Genomic DNA, 15,119 nt, shown 5'->3' with positions numbered 1-15,119 from the left:
AAAGAAGTGTTCTCAATTACTAACTAAGCATGTTTAAATAAATGGGTCATTTTACATTGAAAAAATGTGAACCGAGCTATCAAGTTAACCTGAAAATAACTGAAAGACAGCACCAGAACAAGTCATTAATTCCATGTCCAATTCAACATATAATAAACAACATAAGTAATCGGATACGGAAAAGAGTTTACGAGAATGTTTTCGGATGATCGCGAAGGGTTAAGAAAGGGAGGCGCTTCCTATTCCAAGGGTGGAGCCTACCAACGTAGGGGTTGGGGTTTATTAGGGGTGCTGTGGCAGAAACGCTTATATCTTTAACTTCTTGTTATTTATCGTAGATGTTATCTCTACGTGGATTGTTTCCTGAGCTGTTCGGCAAAAGTGAAAACAGTTTTTGCTTTAGTCTTTTTGCCTAAATTGTGTCGGCGGAAATAGTGAGATGGTGTGACGTGATTTATATTAACTTCTGCAGTATGATGCAAGAGCATAAATCATTTATGATAAAGGACTTGTTAGGGGATGTGCTGAGCAATACTAATTCCCAAGAAGGTAAATTTAATGTTTTGCAAAAATATATGTTATCGTAGAATTATCATTATTCTTTTATATTTTTTGAATCAATAGTTGAACCAGAAATAGTTTTTGGATCAATTAAACTAGCTTTTTATTCTGGAATCCTTCAAAACTTTCATTGTGTACGTTTTGCATAGATGATTGCCAGCAACAGGTAAAATTGAAAGAGGTACAAAATGTTATTCTTGATAAAAGTTTGTGCATCCCCTAAAACTAAACATGCACCAACAGAATACAGTATAACAAACGTAATATACGAGGAGCCTTCAAATATTTGATTTTGAGGCAGGAGTAAAGTACTGTCATTTTGAAAAATTTCGGGAAATGCTATTTAGAAATGTTGTTCAACATTAAAAAATACATCTAGATTTGGAGTCATGGCCAACTAAGTGAAGTTTCATTTTTTTCACCAATTTTTTAAAAATGGAGACTACGGAAAAAAATTTTTGCCATAAACAGACAGCATCCTGTACACGACGCTTCATTTTAAAAACCTGTAATATTACAAAATACAGAACTATGGTGTTAACCACGGTCAATTTTTTGAATAGTAAAATAATTTAAAAAAAAATTTGGTGCAAAGTTATTTGTATTTTTTGTTAATACCGAAAATTACTCCAAATCATACAGAATTGTAACAAAACCTTAATATTTAATAATATCAAAACACAAACCATCAAAATAAAATAGATAAGTATTTTGGAACAAACTCATTTGATTTTCTGGAGATTATTTTGGAAAATTATTTTGGACAAGAAAATCTCCAGAAAATCAATGAGTTCGTTCCGAATATTTAGTGATTTGATATCATTGAATATTGAGCTCTTGCTACAATACTGTATAATTTCTAGTAGTTTTCAGTATTAACAAGAAAAAAAAAACTATGTACCAAAATCTTTGAAAATTATTTTACTCTTTGAAAAATTGACCGTGGGTAACACCATAGTTGTGGAATTCATAATATTACAGGCTTTTAAAATCAACCATCGTATACAAGATGCTGTTTATTTATCGTTTTAGCAAATTTTTTTTTTCGTAGTCCCCATTTACAATTTTTTTTAAAAAAAGTAAAACTTCACTTAGATGTCCATGACTTCAAATCTAGATGTATTTTTTAATGCTGAACAACTTTTCTAAATAACATTTCTTGAGATTTTTCAAAATAAAAGTACTTTACTCTTGTCTTAAAATCAAATATTTGAAGGCTCCTCGTATATTACGTGTGTTTTACTGTATTCTGTTGGTGCACGTTTAGTTTTAGGGGATGCGCAAACTTTTATCAAGAATAACATTTTGTCCAAAAACCATTCATAAGTAAGTTTCCCATATGGTGCATACTTTGAGGATGACACTGTATAATTATTCAATATCTACTAACATTCCTATTAATTTTAATTGAATTCTGGGAGAAATTATTTGGTGTGGCGTCTCTTTTCGTTGCCTTGGGAAGAACCTTTTGTTGATAAAAAAGTTGAAAATCATCTACTCAGTTACTAACTATCAAATTTATAGCTTTGAAATCTTGAAAACTATTTGCTCTACAAGTTTGCTACTTATTTCTAAATTTAGATACATCTTTCCTTAATATTTGTGTAAATACATACTTAACCTCACTTATGTCTGAACATATACATTTTTCGTTAGCATCATTTCATACACGTAACTAGTGAAACGGTTTACTACAATAATTTTCAAACTTCTCATTATTTCTAAATATTTACAACAATTTTATGATGTCTCTTCCAATTTTATTCAACAGATATCAAATCGTTTCCATTTGACATTAATTTACATCTTCTGCCGGTTGTCTATTTTGTGAAAATTATAGATTTTTGTACACAAATTTTGAATTTTGAATTTCCCGCTCTTTCATTGTTGTTTCATGTAAAGTATGTCAATTAGACATGTACAGGGTGATCTAGCTGTATTTCTTTTTACGAATTTTCCTGAGACACTGTGAATATCCCCCTTCTGACTGGTGGTGCAGTTAGTACCGTGCAGCTTTGATGAGAGGGCACCTCTCTGGAATGAGTCATAGAAGATCTATTTCCCAAGCCACAAATGTCAGTCGCAGACTGACAGCTGATCAGGTCCATGGCAAACCGTGGTAGTTCTGTCAACCTGGAAGTCGATTATTCTTCTCTAAGAAATTCAGGCTCTGGTAGCAGATAGTGCCCGCTTTTTAAGCTGAACAGAAAGATCATTCACCAAGTAAACTAATCTGCTTGGTTAGGAAGCTGGATTCATTTGGTGTGAAGTTTGACTACGTTTGAACCGCGTGTTGAAGTGAAGTATAGATTAAAAATAGTCTCGATAATGTTAGGAACCTACTTCAATTAATGATAATTATAATCATGCTGAAGATCTCTCCACCACCAGCACGTTGAATACTCAAAAACGTATTTTGCAATTCTCGAATAGCAATTGACAAACGAAAAAAGGAGAAAGTCAGGAAAAAGCATACCACTTCGTTGATGTTATCTTATATTCGTGCATTTTTTCTCATTTACACAAAGAATAATTATCACAGTTCCGCATAGCCCGAAGGCACAGAACGTGAAGACAAAACACATAAAATCACTTCAGAAACAACCAGACACTACTCAAGAACGTAAAACATTTGTGAGGAGCGTTAGTCCGGGCAAAACACAAAGAAGGCTCTGTCCCCAGGACGAGAAAAACAAAGCGTTTTTTTCATTAATTCGTAACGTAAACAGCTCAAAACGCATATAGAAGACAACAGGGGTCTAATTGGAGGGCCTCGCAAGATTCCTGCTGTTTGAAGTGGTGAAGACGGATTTAATTACTGCCCGAAGGGCTACTGAGAGGGTTTTGATGTGAAACGAGTTTGATTGGATATGTTTTTAGGAATTGAAATAATTTAGAAAAAAAGGTGTACGTACATTCAGTAAATTTAAGGAAAAAAAAGAGAAAATTTTGTACTGTTCCTATTGATTTTTTTTACATTTCAACGATTTTCGAATATTTCCAGGTTGGGTCCTGTTGGGTCTGTTTCAACCTGCTATAGTCTCATTTTCGGCGCTAGGGGGAACCACAGATGTATTGTTGGCCCATGAATATTGTTGAACTGTCCTCAAAGACCTAAGATAAATGAGTTTGGTACAAAAATCTCAAACTTTGCTCATCTTAAATGAACAACGGTACCCGCGACAGTCTGTTGTAGAACCTAGCTTCAATATCGACCGTCAAATCAATTTCTCTTTTACTATACAGTTTCAACTGCATGCCAACTAGATTACTTTTTTCCAAAGGATAGAACACAAGCACTACAAAAAAATCTTTGTGGCGCTCTAAGAGCGGTGCCTGTGCGATCCCATAATTACAACATCTGTTCCAACACCAAATACATGAAAATCTGCCCCCACGAAGGACGGAACGAGAAATTTGCTGCTTTTCTCTTCAATTTTGAACTTGAGTTTATCAAATGGCCTTGTAGCTGCAGAGAAAGATGGAATGCGATTTCTCATACCTACAGTGTTCGATGTTGCAACTTGGTTCTGCTACAAACGATCGTGAAACCTCTGTTTATTTCGAATAAGTATTATAGATGGTGCAAAACTGATGAATATTGTTTTTAACGTTTGTTTGAAGGTGATTGACAATGTTTCATGAATATATATATATATATATATATATATATATATATATATATATATATATATATATATATATATATATATATAAAATGAAGTTATAAAATGAAGTTGAGATAGTTTTATGAATATCATACAAACCTCGCAGAAAAGTGCTATAAAACTACTACAAAACTATTCACTGTTATAGGATAATATGGTTTATAAGTTAGTTGTGAAAACGTTTCTGTGATAATTTCGTGACTATTTCATAACGGTTTTTAATTTTGTTTTATAAACGTTTTTTGACAAATTTATGAAACACTTTTAAAGTAATTGTAAAATACCACCAAAATAAAACTGTTGCAGCACCATGAAATTATGAAACAATGATGCTTGTTGGATTTCCTCAGGCGTGTCTATATACTGGTTTAGAAACTAATTTTGGAAGGAAAGATATATTTCACTCAACTCTGTTTTGTAAACTAGTTTGAAAATTGAATTTTCAGTCGCAAAAGGTATCGGAATTCGTTGGTGTTGAAGTATAAAATTCCAGTTACACGAATTTCTACCTCCACTTTATTGTGAAATGGGTAGAATATTTAAAATGACACAATTCATATCGAGGAACTAACCTAACTTTTCACATTAAGTTCGATTGAACCATTTATGGTTACAACAATTGCCTGTCACGTGTCCTCGTAGCAAACCAATTTGATCATCGGAATTCTTTTACATCATCTTCTCGTGATATTGCATTTATATTGATGACTCCCTATATAGTTTTTACAACTATTTATTAAAGTATTTTGTGGTCTCGTGAATAATTACATAAGTTTCCAAGTTTCTAAACTGTTTAAGATTAGCTCGTAGTATTTTGTACCTGTATTTTACTGAGTTGGGCTTGTCCCGTAAATGAATAAATATTTTTCCATTGTATTCTTCCTTAAATGGGTTCATGTACTTGTTGAAAATAAACGGTTCATCATTTTTATTTTCATTACGAAGAACCTTTTAACGAAATCTCAAAAATTACCTTTCCTTCATTTCAGCGTTCCCCGATTCCGATCCCGATACTTCCGACTACCGCAACGTCGAGACTCCACCGTCGCCCGCCTCTAAGAGCTTCTTCGGGGGCGGCGACGCCCAATCGGAGGCGTCGAAGAGCCGCAAGCCACGTCGCAGACGGACTGCATTCACGCACGCTCAGCTGGCGTATCTCGAACGGAAATTTCGGTGCCAAAAGTACCTCTCCGTCGCTGATAGAAGCGACGTGGCGGACGCCCTCAATCTCAGCGAGACGCAGGTGAAGACGTGGTATCAGAACAGAAGGTAGGATACTAGAATGTTAGCTCGAGATGTTCCCCAAGGTACCATTCTTGGACCCGTTTATTTACTCTTTTCATGGATTAAAAGTGTATTATTGAATTATTCATTTCATTTATTCAGTCATTAACTCTCAATTAGAATGCGAGACATTAATAATTTTGATAATAATAATGATATAAGGAATTCACATCCCGAATAATTCGTATCATGGGTATACTTTCCCGGACAACAGGAAGGCTGTAGACTTTTGGGTTTGTTGTGTCTACATGACAGAATGGTACTTGATGGAGTCTGTAAGGTCATCAGGAGTTCTCATCTTCTTCTCTGCATGGTCCGCTACCATGAGAGAGCAGAAATTGCAGCATTTCTTTTTGAGACAGCTGCTGACGATTTTTGTTTTATTTTTGACACTGAAAGATGTGACCACAACTTTGTCAGAGAATTGGAACTCGTTCAGCAAAAGGCTCGCATAAAAGCAGCAAAGAATACTTCACTCCTGAGGCAACACAAGGATAAGCCGATGCGCACAATAAACACAAACACTGTTAAAATAAAAAGAAAAAATATACACAGGAAAAATTGGCGCCCCGCGGCAATACTTAAATTTATAAATGTGAAACAAAAATTGTATCAAATGTCATTGAAAGATCCAAATAACAACGAACTGTAATAAATATATGTAGCAGAAATAAGCTTCAGAAAATCGTCAAGGTAGCTGAGAAAACATTCTATTCACAACAAATACAAAAAAGTGAAAATAACTCCAAAGCTATTTGGCAGTTTGTTAAGAAAATCAGTGGAGAAAATGTATAAAAAGTTATTGACAAAATAGAATTAGATAATGGGTCTATCATCACAGACAAAATGAAGATAGCCGATGATTACAATAAGCATTATAGCGAATTGGGGAAAAACTTAGCAAACAATATACCAAATTTGCAAAATTATAGAGTTGAATTGGTCAATCTGGAACCCACGATGTACCTAAATGAGTTCGAAATTATGGAAACAATTAAAAAATTAAAACCAAGAATGTCACCCGGATATGATAATATCCGATCAGAAACTTAGAAAGAAGTAGCTAACATTTTTATGTAATAAATCTTTCGATTCTGGGTGCTTTCGAGAGGTTTTAAAATGTGGATTGATGAAACCTGTATATAAAGATTGGGATAAATTAAAAATCAGTAACTATAGACCAATTTCTTTACTGCCCAATGAATAATAAAAATTAGACTGAAGAAATTCAACATATTGTCGGAATTTCAGTACGGTTTTAGAGAAGGCAGATCAACTGAGGATGCCATTTATAAATTTACAACAATTTTTTATGATGCTCTAGATAAAAAAATACCCATTATTGGAATATTTATTGGGCTTTTGACACTGTATATCATCCTGTATCATACTGCATGGCATCCGTTAGAATACATACAACCTTTTGTCTAGTTATTTATCAAATCGTGAACAGAGTGTTGAAATTGATGGTGTTCTAAATGTTCTCAGAACAGTGACTCAAGGCACTGTGCTGGGGTCACTACTTTTCAATATCTCTATGAATAGTTTATTTTCTTCAAACACCACTGATCAAACTATCAGTTTCGCCGATTATACACTTCCTTAACTTGTCAAAATATGAAAAAAACCGTCGAAAATGATTTTTCTAAAATTTTGGAAAGGTTCTAATTCAATAAATTAACGGTTAATTACCAAAAAACATGGTACTTACCTTTTACATCTTGTATTAGCGGATTACCGAAATTAGGTCCCTTTAAAGTAGGCTTGAACAAACAAATTCATGTGAGTGAGATATCATCAATTTTTCCCATCCATTTGAAAGTTCTATTCATGTCGTTATATGTGGAATATAACATCGTTCAAATGCCCGTCACGGCTTCTCTGGATGCTGCGCAGCCGAAACGTCCAATTTTACATGACTTTAGCGCATAAATCAGATTGAATTTGATTAATGGCATGTTATGTTGGCTTTAGGACCGCTGTTGTTTTAGCTCATTCATATACATCTGCGGTTTGAGAAAACTCCACACGAGAAAGTCTAACGGGGTAAAATCGCCGGATCTCGGTGGCCAGTTCAATCACCATCACGCCGTCCTGTTGAAACCACATGTCATTGGTGTCCAGATAATCCAATTCAAGATGAAAGAAACTGGTAATCATCGACCTATAGCGCTCGCTGTTGACAGTGATGACCTGGCGAACGTCGTTCTCAAATAAATATAGACCGATGACTCCGCCATCCCAACCAGTGACACCACACCAAACAGTGACTTTTTCGGGATGCATTGAACGCTATTGGATCTCATGTGAATTGGTATCGTACCAAATTCGATAATTTTGTTTGTTCACGTACCCAGTCATCCAGAAATGGGCCTCATCGCTGAAGATGATTTTTCATGAAGATTAGAGTCAGTTGCCGACTGATTCAAAGCCTATTTAGCGAACACACGTCGTTGTCTATGGTCGTTTACCTTCAGTTTCTGGGTCAGTTGAATTTTGTACGGCTACTGGCCCCAGTCATGATTCAAAATATGCCATGTTGTGGTCTGCGAAAGGCCGAGTTCTTGTGACCGACGCGAAATCGACTGCCTCGGATTATTCTACGCACTCTCACAGACACCGGTGATATTTTTAGGCAGATCTTGCGTTTCGTCGACGGACGGGTGTTGGTCGATCGTTGACTGAACCAGTAGACTCAAATTTATTCACCATATTACGAGTGGTCCTCTCAGTAGTACAATTATGGCGACCGTTAAATGAGCGAACCGCGCGGTATGTTGGCAGATTAGAACACCCATTTCGATAAAACAATTTTGTTTGCACGTGTAATTGAATGCTATATGCGTCCGTGGTGATTTGGCAAAACAGATTAAATAAAAAAATGACAACTAATTTGACAGTTGTAGCTTGAACAAGGTGGCCGCCGTTATCAATTGTCAAAGTTCGGAAGTCTTTGTTGGAACACAATATATAATGTACAATTCAAATGTCTCCAAATATATGAAAGCATATACATAAAACTCCGCGGGCAAATAACTGAAAAGTGAGAGAGAGTATCCATATTTCGTGAAGACAGATGATTTTGATGTCAAAGAGTCCTCTTATTTACGAAGAGATCCAGCAATTGGCGTCATCCATTAGGGCGTCGCGATACCGACACCAATTTTTTCAAATGGTAACCTAGATTTTACGATTCGTTTTTGGATTCTGCATTAAATTCTGAATTTAGCCATATAGCACACTTGTAGTTTTCCTTGAATACTGATGAAAAAAGGCTATTTTATTTCATGTTATAAAAAGGGCCATGAATAAGTCAAAATGAATGCAATAATGAGAGTTTAATAAAATGAATCCATCAGTTATGATTTAATTGTCAGTTCAATTTCATCTAGTTGCGTATTTCTGTACAAATTAAAATAAATGTTTCAAATAACCAAAAAATATGTCACTTTGACCATAACTCGACTAACATGATGATAACGAAATCAATTAGTGATAACAAGAATAATTTTAGTAAGTGTTCGAACTGCCTCCCTTCACGTAGAATACACATATTGCATCTTTTTAGTAATTCCCGATTCGTGACAGCTAAAAACGTCTCTCGCGTTATGGACGCACAAACATTTGTGCGTCCATAACGCACAAACTATTTTTCAAATCCTCTAAATTTTGTGGACGTCGCATATAAACGCAAAAAGAAATCTAGTGGAGTAATATCTGGACTTCGAGCTGGCCATGGTATTGGACCCTTATTTCCAATCCATTTCTCATTAAAACTATCATCCAAATATTGGGTAACTATTCTATTATTATGTGAAGGTTCTCCATCTTGTTAAAATCACATATTCAGTCGAGTTTGTATTGGTAAATTCTCCAAGAGATTCTGCAACATATGTTGTAGAAAAACCAAGTACCTCTCCCCAATGACAATTTCTTCAAAAAAATGTGGTACTATCAAATAACCGCACTAAACATTTACCCCCACACATACTGAACTCTCGTTTCTTGCACCCAATGAGGGTTCACGTCAGACCAATAGTGACGATAATGTTTGTTTATTATACCGTTGTAATGGAAACGGCTTTCATCACCCCATAATATTTTTTTCAGAAACTGATCATCATCATGAATACGGGTGGACAACCATGAAATGAAGTTCAATCTTCTATCAGCATCTCCTGAATATGAGAATATATTTTAGTTATTAAAACTGAATAATGAAGATTATTACCTGGATGTAGTTCTTGAACCAAATGTATTTTGTATGGATGGAATTTATTTTTTGACAAAATACGTTGTATTGACGATTTCGAAATGTTACAATGCATTGCTACTTGTCTGGTAGAACTATATGGTTCCAACACCATTTGACCTAGCACTGCAACACTGTGATTCTCATCAGTAGCCGTTTTTGTTTTTTTTTCGCTTCCGTTCATTAAAACATCCATTTCGTGCCAAAGATTTGGCTAAGTCAGCGAATGTTTTGTCTGACGGTAATTTTCTGGCAGGATACCGATTAGCGTATATTCTCGCTGCTTCTTTAGAATTCCTTCTTGCTTCGCCATAAATACATATCATATCCAACTTTTCTGCATTTGAAAATTGAACCATTTTTCAATTTTACGAAAAACCAACACAAACCTGAATACACTTTCATCAAATCTGACAGGTCTTGTGACAGATCTATAAATACATTATTGCATTTATTTTGACTTATTCATGGCCCTCCTTATAATACGCAATAAAATTGCCTTTTTTCATCAGTATTCAGAATTTAATGCAGAATTCAAAAACCAATTGAAAATACTGAGTAACCATTTAAAAAAATTGGCGTCTTCAGATATTTGCCCGCGAAGTTTTTTATGGGACACCCTGTATAGTCTTCTGAAAAAAGTTTTTTAATTTTCATTAGACCAACATGGAATAACTCTTTTTGATTTCAGAACCAAATGGAAACGGCAAAACCAACTCCGTTTGGAACAGCTTCGACACCAAGCTTCGGTAGAAAAAGACCTCCTCAATGTAGGAGGAATACGCAAAAATGGAGGAGAGCCCCCACCATGTTGTCCTCCCCAAGGAATGCCAAGGTACGATGCTCAGTCACCATGCAGTTTTCTCAGCTCTGCTGCCGCAGCAATTTTTCATAATGTAACGTTTGTCCATGGCTGTCAAATGTAAAACAACTGCATCTACTTAGTGAACGGTTTTTATTCTTGAGACAGTTGTAGGAGAAAATACGTAAATATTTTTGTGTAAAACAATCAAAAAGACCAAGTTTTCAAAACCACTCATGTATACAGTATGTTCGGCAACGTGATGAACAGGAATAAAAACGAACCAAAAATTAAATTTTTCGATGAAAATTCATCATAAAAGTTACTGCTTTGCTAAACAATTTGAAAAAGGTATATGAAAAGGTTTCTGAAAAGTTTAAAATACATTTTTTTTTCAAATATTTGTTTTTTGCAATTACAATTTCACTTAATATTTTGGTGGGCTATGGTTTCACCTTCGAAGATAAACACGTCCTTTTTTTGAATGAAGAAGGAGAAGCAGAAAGTAAAACCTTTCCTTTCCCAAAAATGATTCTCCCCTAAAAATATATCCCTTTCAATTTAAACAAGATTCCTTTAGCTGGGATCAAATCAAGGCGAATAAATGTCATTACGTAACAGCGTCGATGACATTGTCGATGAGATTTAACCCATTCGTGATATAAAGTGGTAGTTTTATGAGTGAATTGAATGCTTTATCTTGCATTGTTATTCAGATCGGTATTGAAGAAGCAATAAGGCAAGAGTTTTATTTCGAAACATCTATATCCGCCATTAGGAATGACAGTGTTCCATGCTGGTTAACTTTTACCCCTTTCGTATACCTACTATATTATGTAGCAATTCTCTGAATAATATCTGATTCAATCCCATAACAAATGTTTGGAATATAAACTGAATAGGATTTATTTATTTTGTATAATTCAATATTCATGTCTGAGAATTACTTCTTTGCATGATCTACACATCTTTATAAAGATTTTATTTTGAAATTATTTGCATTCTTTCTTTCTTCGGAAGATTCCAACCCTTTTTTGAATGAAGATGGAGAAGCAGAAAGCCAAAACCTTTCTTTTCCAGAAATTAATTTCCACTGAAAATATACCTCGTTCATTTCAAAAAATATATTAGGAAAGGAAAGTTTTGGCTTTATGCTTCTCCATCTTTAAATAAAAAATGTGAGAATCTTCCAAAGAGAAATTTAGAAAAGGTAACTCTATACAAACAAAAGTAGATCATGCAAAGGAGTAACTTTCAGACAGAAACTGGAAAAAATTCCCCTCGAAACAGCTACTTTCATATTAACATTGAATTACACGATTGGATATGGAATTGAATCAGATATCATTCACAGGATTGCTACACAATATAGTATTTATCCAAGTAACACATTCAACACAGTGTTTTGGTTGGTTTCCCGGTTTTTGCCGAACTTCTTTGGTAATAATCTCCAAACGTTTCAACTGAAACTGCGGCAGTCATCTTCAATGGCGTGGTCGAAGTACTCTTCTTGACGTGCAACTGAAACTACATTCCTTCATTCAACACAGTTAACACAGTGTTACTATCTTTATTCGGGTTTGAAGGCCGTCGTAGTTTGAAATTGCGATGACTAAGTTATCGGCCAATCATCAGGTGTTTCGGTATACAATAGCTTCTTCAGGCGTATTCATACACGTGTTTTAGTGAAAATCTTACAAAATTACTCGAATACATTATGGATTTTCATCAAGAATTAGCCAATTCCATCACATATAGAACTAGAAATTAATAATTCAATAAACTTTGTAGTCTTCACAATTACAAAAATCAACAATAAACCTAATTCCGTAAAATTCTCCCAACTAGCAACAACAAATCTAATCACTCTCATCAACAGCAGCTTACTATAGCATGACTATTCGAAGAGGTCAATAACCACGTATAAAGATAACATCAACTCATATATGAATGAATCAATATAGTAATGTAATTACTTTTTCTCAAAATGTAACTGACCTATAATTAATTTTATCAACTACTTCTACTAATATACAGTGTGGTCCACAAAGTGTGCAACAAATGGGAAACTTTTTTATTATCGTTTTCTCAAAAAAAATTATTCTGGACAAAAGTTGGTGCATGTTCCAAAACTTCACCAAGTGTACCTGAAATGGCTTTATGACAAACACCATACAGGATAGGCCAAAAAATATTAAAGTTCGTTCAAGAGTAAAGTACCCTTATTTCAAAAAATATAGAAATATGTTAAAGAAAAAAGTTGCTTAGAATTGAAAGTTATGTTCAGATACGAAGTCATGGATTTTTTAATCGAATAGCAAGTCTATCCTACGAATAGCAGACCATGACTTAGTATCTGAACATAACTTTCAATTCTAAGCAACTTTTCTCTTCAACATATTTCTATATTTTTTGAAATAAGGGTACGTTACTCTTGAACGAACTTTATATTTTTTGGCCTATCCTGTACGGTTTTGTCAAAAAGCCATTTCAGGTACACTTGGTGAAGTTTTGGAACATGCACCAACTTTTGTCAGGAATAAAATTTTCTGAGAACTCGATGATAAAAAACTTTCCCATTTGTTGCAGACTTAGTGGACCACACTGTATAAAATGCACTGTGTAATAGTTTAATGTGCCATGTCGACTGCGGAAGCTACTGTGTAGTGATATGCGTCTTTAGTGAAGTTATTACTGTGGAAATTGTTTCATTATTATGAATAGTAATAACTTTTTTCCAAAATTAAATTTTTGGTTCTTTCTTCTTATTGTCGAACGTATTGCATATTATTTCAAATATTTCTCAAAAAAACAATAACGAACACTGACTTCTTTGTTCAGCCAAAGAAAACGATATCAACCTCTCTTCATTACTTTCCAAAAACAAAAAAAAAATGAATCGTTTATCAGTTTCGTCTTACAGGCTTTTTAGACTCATATAAATCTTTTTTATGTGAGAATGAAGTGGAGAGAAATAATATATATATATATAATTTTTCTAGTCAGAAATCAATGTATAAAACTCGTATTTGTAGATATTTCATAACATATATCGTTAATGTTCCATTTTAGTTATTCTTATGTTTCTTAATGTAAATCAATTAATATTGTTAATTATCTTGATTGTGATTTTTATGTTACAACATATTTTTTATTAATAAAATTCTCACTTTAAAGTTGTGTTTCATTTGATTTCTATTAACGAGTTTGTCGATAACCTGAAAAATACTTTATTCCCCTGCTTGGAGTCGCACGTCAAAGGGTAAGACCTTGTTGATCCATGGCTTTCACAAGTTTAATCTTCTGAGGGCTATCGTTTACAGGGGGACGACAGATGGTTAACTGTAAAACAATTGTAACCCCATTTTTCAATCCAATTACTTCTAAAATTGATGAATATTGATCAACAGAGCCCTACAGTGGCCATGAACTAATAGATCAAAAAGAATTGTATCATTTTTATAGAGTAAAGGATTCATTAGAGGAAATAAGATATTAGTAATAAGAGGTAAGGATTCTTCACTATAAAAAAATTACAATTGCTACATATAATTTATTGAATGACATTTTGTTTTCTCTCTACGCAAGACTAGAGTCTCTTGTTGAAAGCAGAGGCTAAAAACCAAGCATTCGTGAACCAACATCACACAACCTCGTTTCGACTCCTCATAGGTCTCATCAGTGGTGCTAAGCTCAATCAAAAGTGCATTGCTGGACCCAAGTGTCCTTGAAGAACACGAAGAAGAAAATTAGGATGATATTTCCGTTTCTGGTCTTCAAATTTTCTTGATATAGCCTTTATTTCAGTCCAACTGAGGAAACTACTATATAGTGAAACGCATATTGTAAATTAAGTCTATATTGTGAAAATTTGTAATTATCATGAATAATTCATCATTGATATTCATGAATTGAGAGTCTAAGTCTCATGAATCTATAAAAAATTTTCGCCATTTCCAGTCTTAAGGTAATATCTTTGTTATCTTTGTTGGTGAGAGTATGATTTTACTGGTGTAGAGTCTAAATAATGTTTATCTAGCCAAACCTTTGAAGTTTAGGGTGAACTAAAAATCATATGGATTTAATACTAGTAGCGCCATCTGTGTTAGCCTACGAAGTTTCCAGCCTACGAAGTTTCCAGCCCACCAAATACCAATTTGATACGAATAAAACGGTGTTTGAGATTTGTTCCAAATGATAATATCTTACATTGAATGAATGAGCCTATGGCGAGAAGCGCCTGCTGCGCAACCTCTGCTGCAGACAACCAGTGATGCAATTGAACCAGGTTTGTGTTTGATGAACCCTACAAAATACAAATAAAACAGAACAAAGAGTCAGATGCTACAAATGCAATACGCAGCCCTATCAGGCTAGCATGGCGAATCCAGCAAAATTGAAAAAAAAATACATCATTTTGTAGCTAATTAGTTGCTAATTAGTTTGGAACCTTTGGTGTAGTATTGAATATTACTGGAGTTTTTTCCCAACACCAAATTGTTATTTTCAACACCTCGACACGTGTTTCGATCACCAAGTGATCATCTTCAAA

At 34.3% G+C, this 15,119-nt stretch overlaps 1 protein-coding gene across 1 annotated transcript; it reads left to right on the top strand.

Annotated features, from left to right (window-relative positions):
• Window positions 1-346: 346 nt before the first annotated feature.
• On the top strand, window positions 347-12,737 carry LOC111509906 (homeobox protein ceh-30). Its single transcript, XM_074177295.1, has 3 exons — window positions 347-549; window positions 5,219-5,498; window positions 10,457-12,737. The coding sequence occupies exons 1-3, from the start codon at window positions 474-476 to the stop codon at window positions 10,689-10,691; spliced, it is 591 nt and encodes a 196-aa protein (XP_074033396.1). The 5' UTR covers window positions 347-473; the 3' UTR covers window positions 10,692-12,737.
• Window positions 12,738-15,119: the final 2,382 nt, after the last annotated feature.

Source organism: Leptinotarsa decemlineata, unplaced genomic scaffold (genome assembly GCF_025532065.1).
Source record: "Leptinotarsa decemlineata unplaced genomic scaffold, Ldec_3_MD MMD2_tig00002974_RagTag_RagTag, whole genome shotgun sequence".
Classification (NCBI taxonomy): Eukaryota; Metazoa; Arthropoda; class Insecta; order Coleoptera; family Chrysomelidae; genus Leptinotarsa; species Leptinotarsa decemlineata.
The sequence above is the reverse complement of the archived record's forward strand: the minus strand, read 5'-3'. Positions and strand labels throughout refer to the sequence as shown.

Coding starts and splice junctions, on each gene's coding strand:
- LOC111509906 (XM_074177295.1), top strand. CDS start 474: ATGATGCAAGAGCATAAATCATTTATGATAAAGGACTTGTTAGGGGAT. Junction 550..5,218: donor CAATACTAATTCCCAAGAAG/GTAAATTTAATG, acceptor CCTTCATTTCAG/CGTTCCCCGATTCCGATCCC. Junction 5,499..10,456: donor ACGTGGTATCAGAACAGAAG/GTAGGATACTAG, acceptor TTTTGATTTCAG/AACCAAATGGAAACGGCAAA.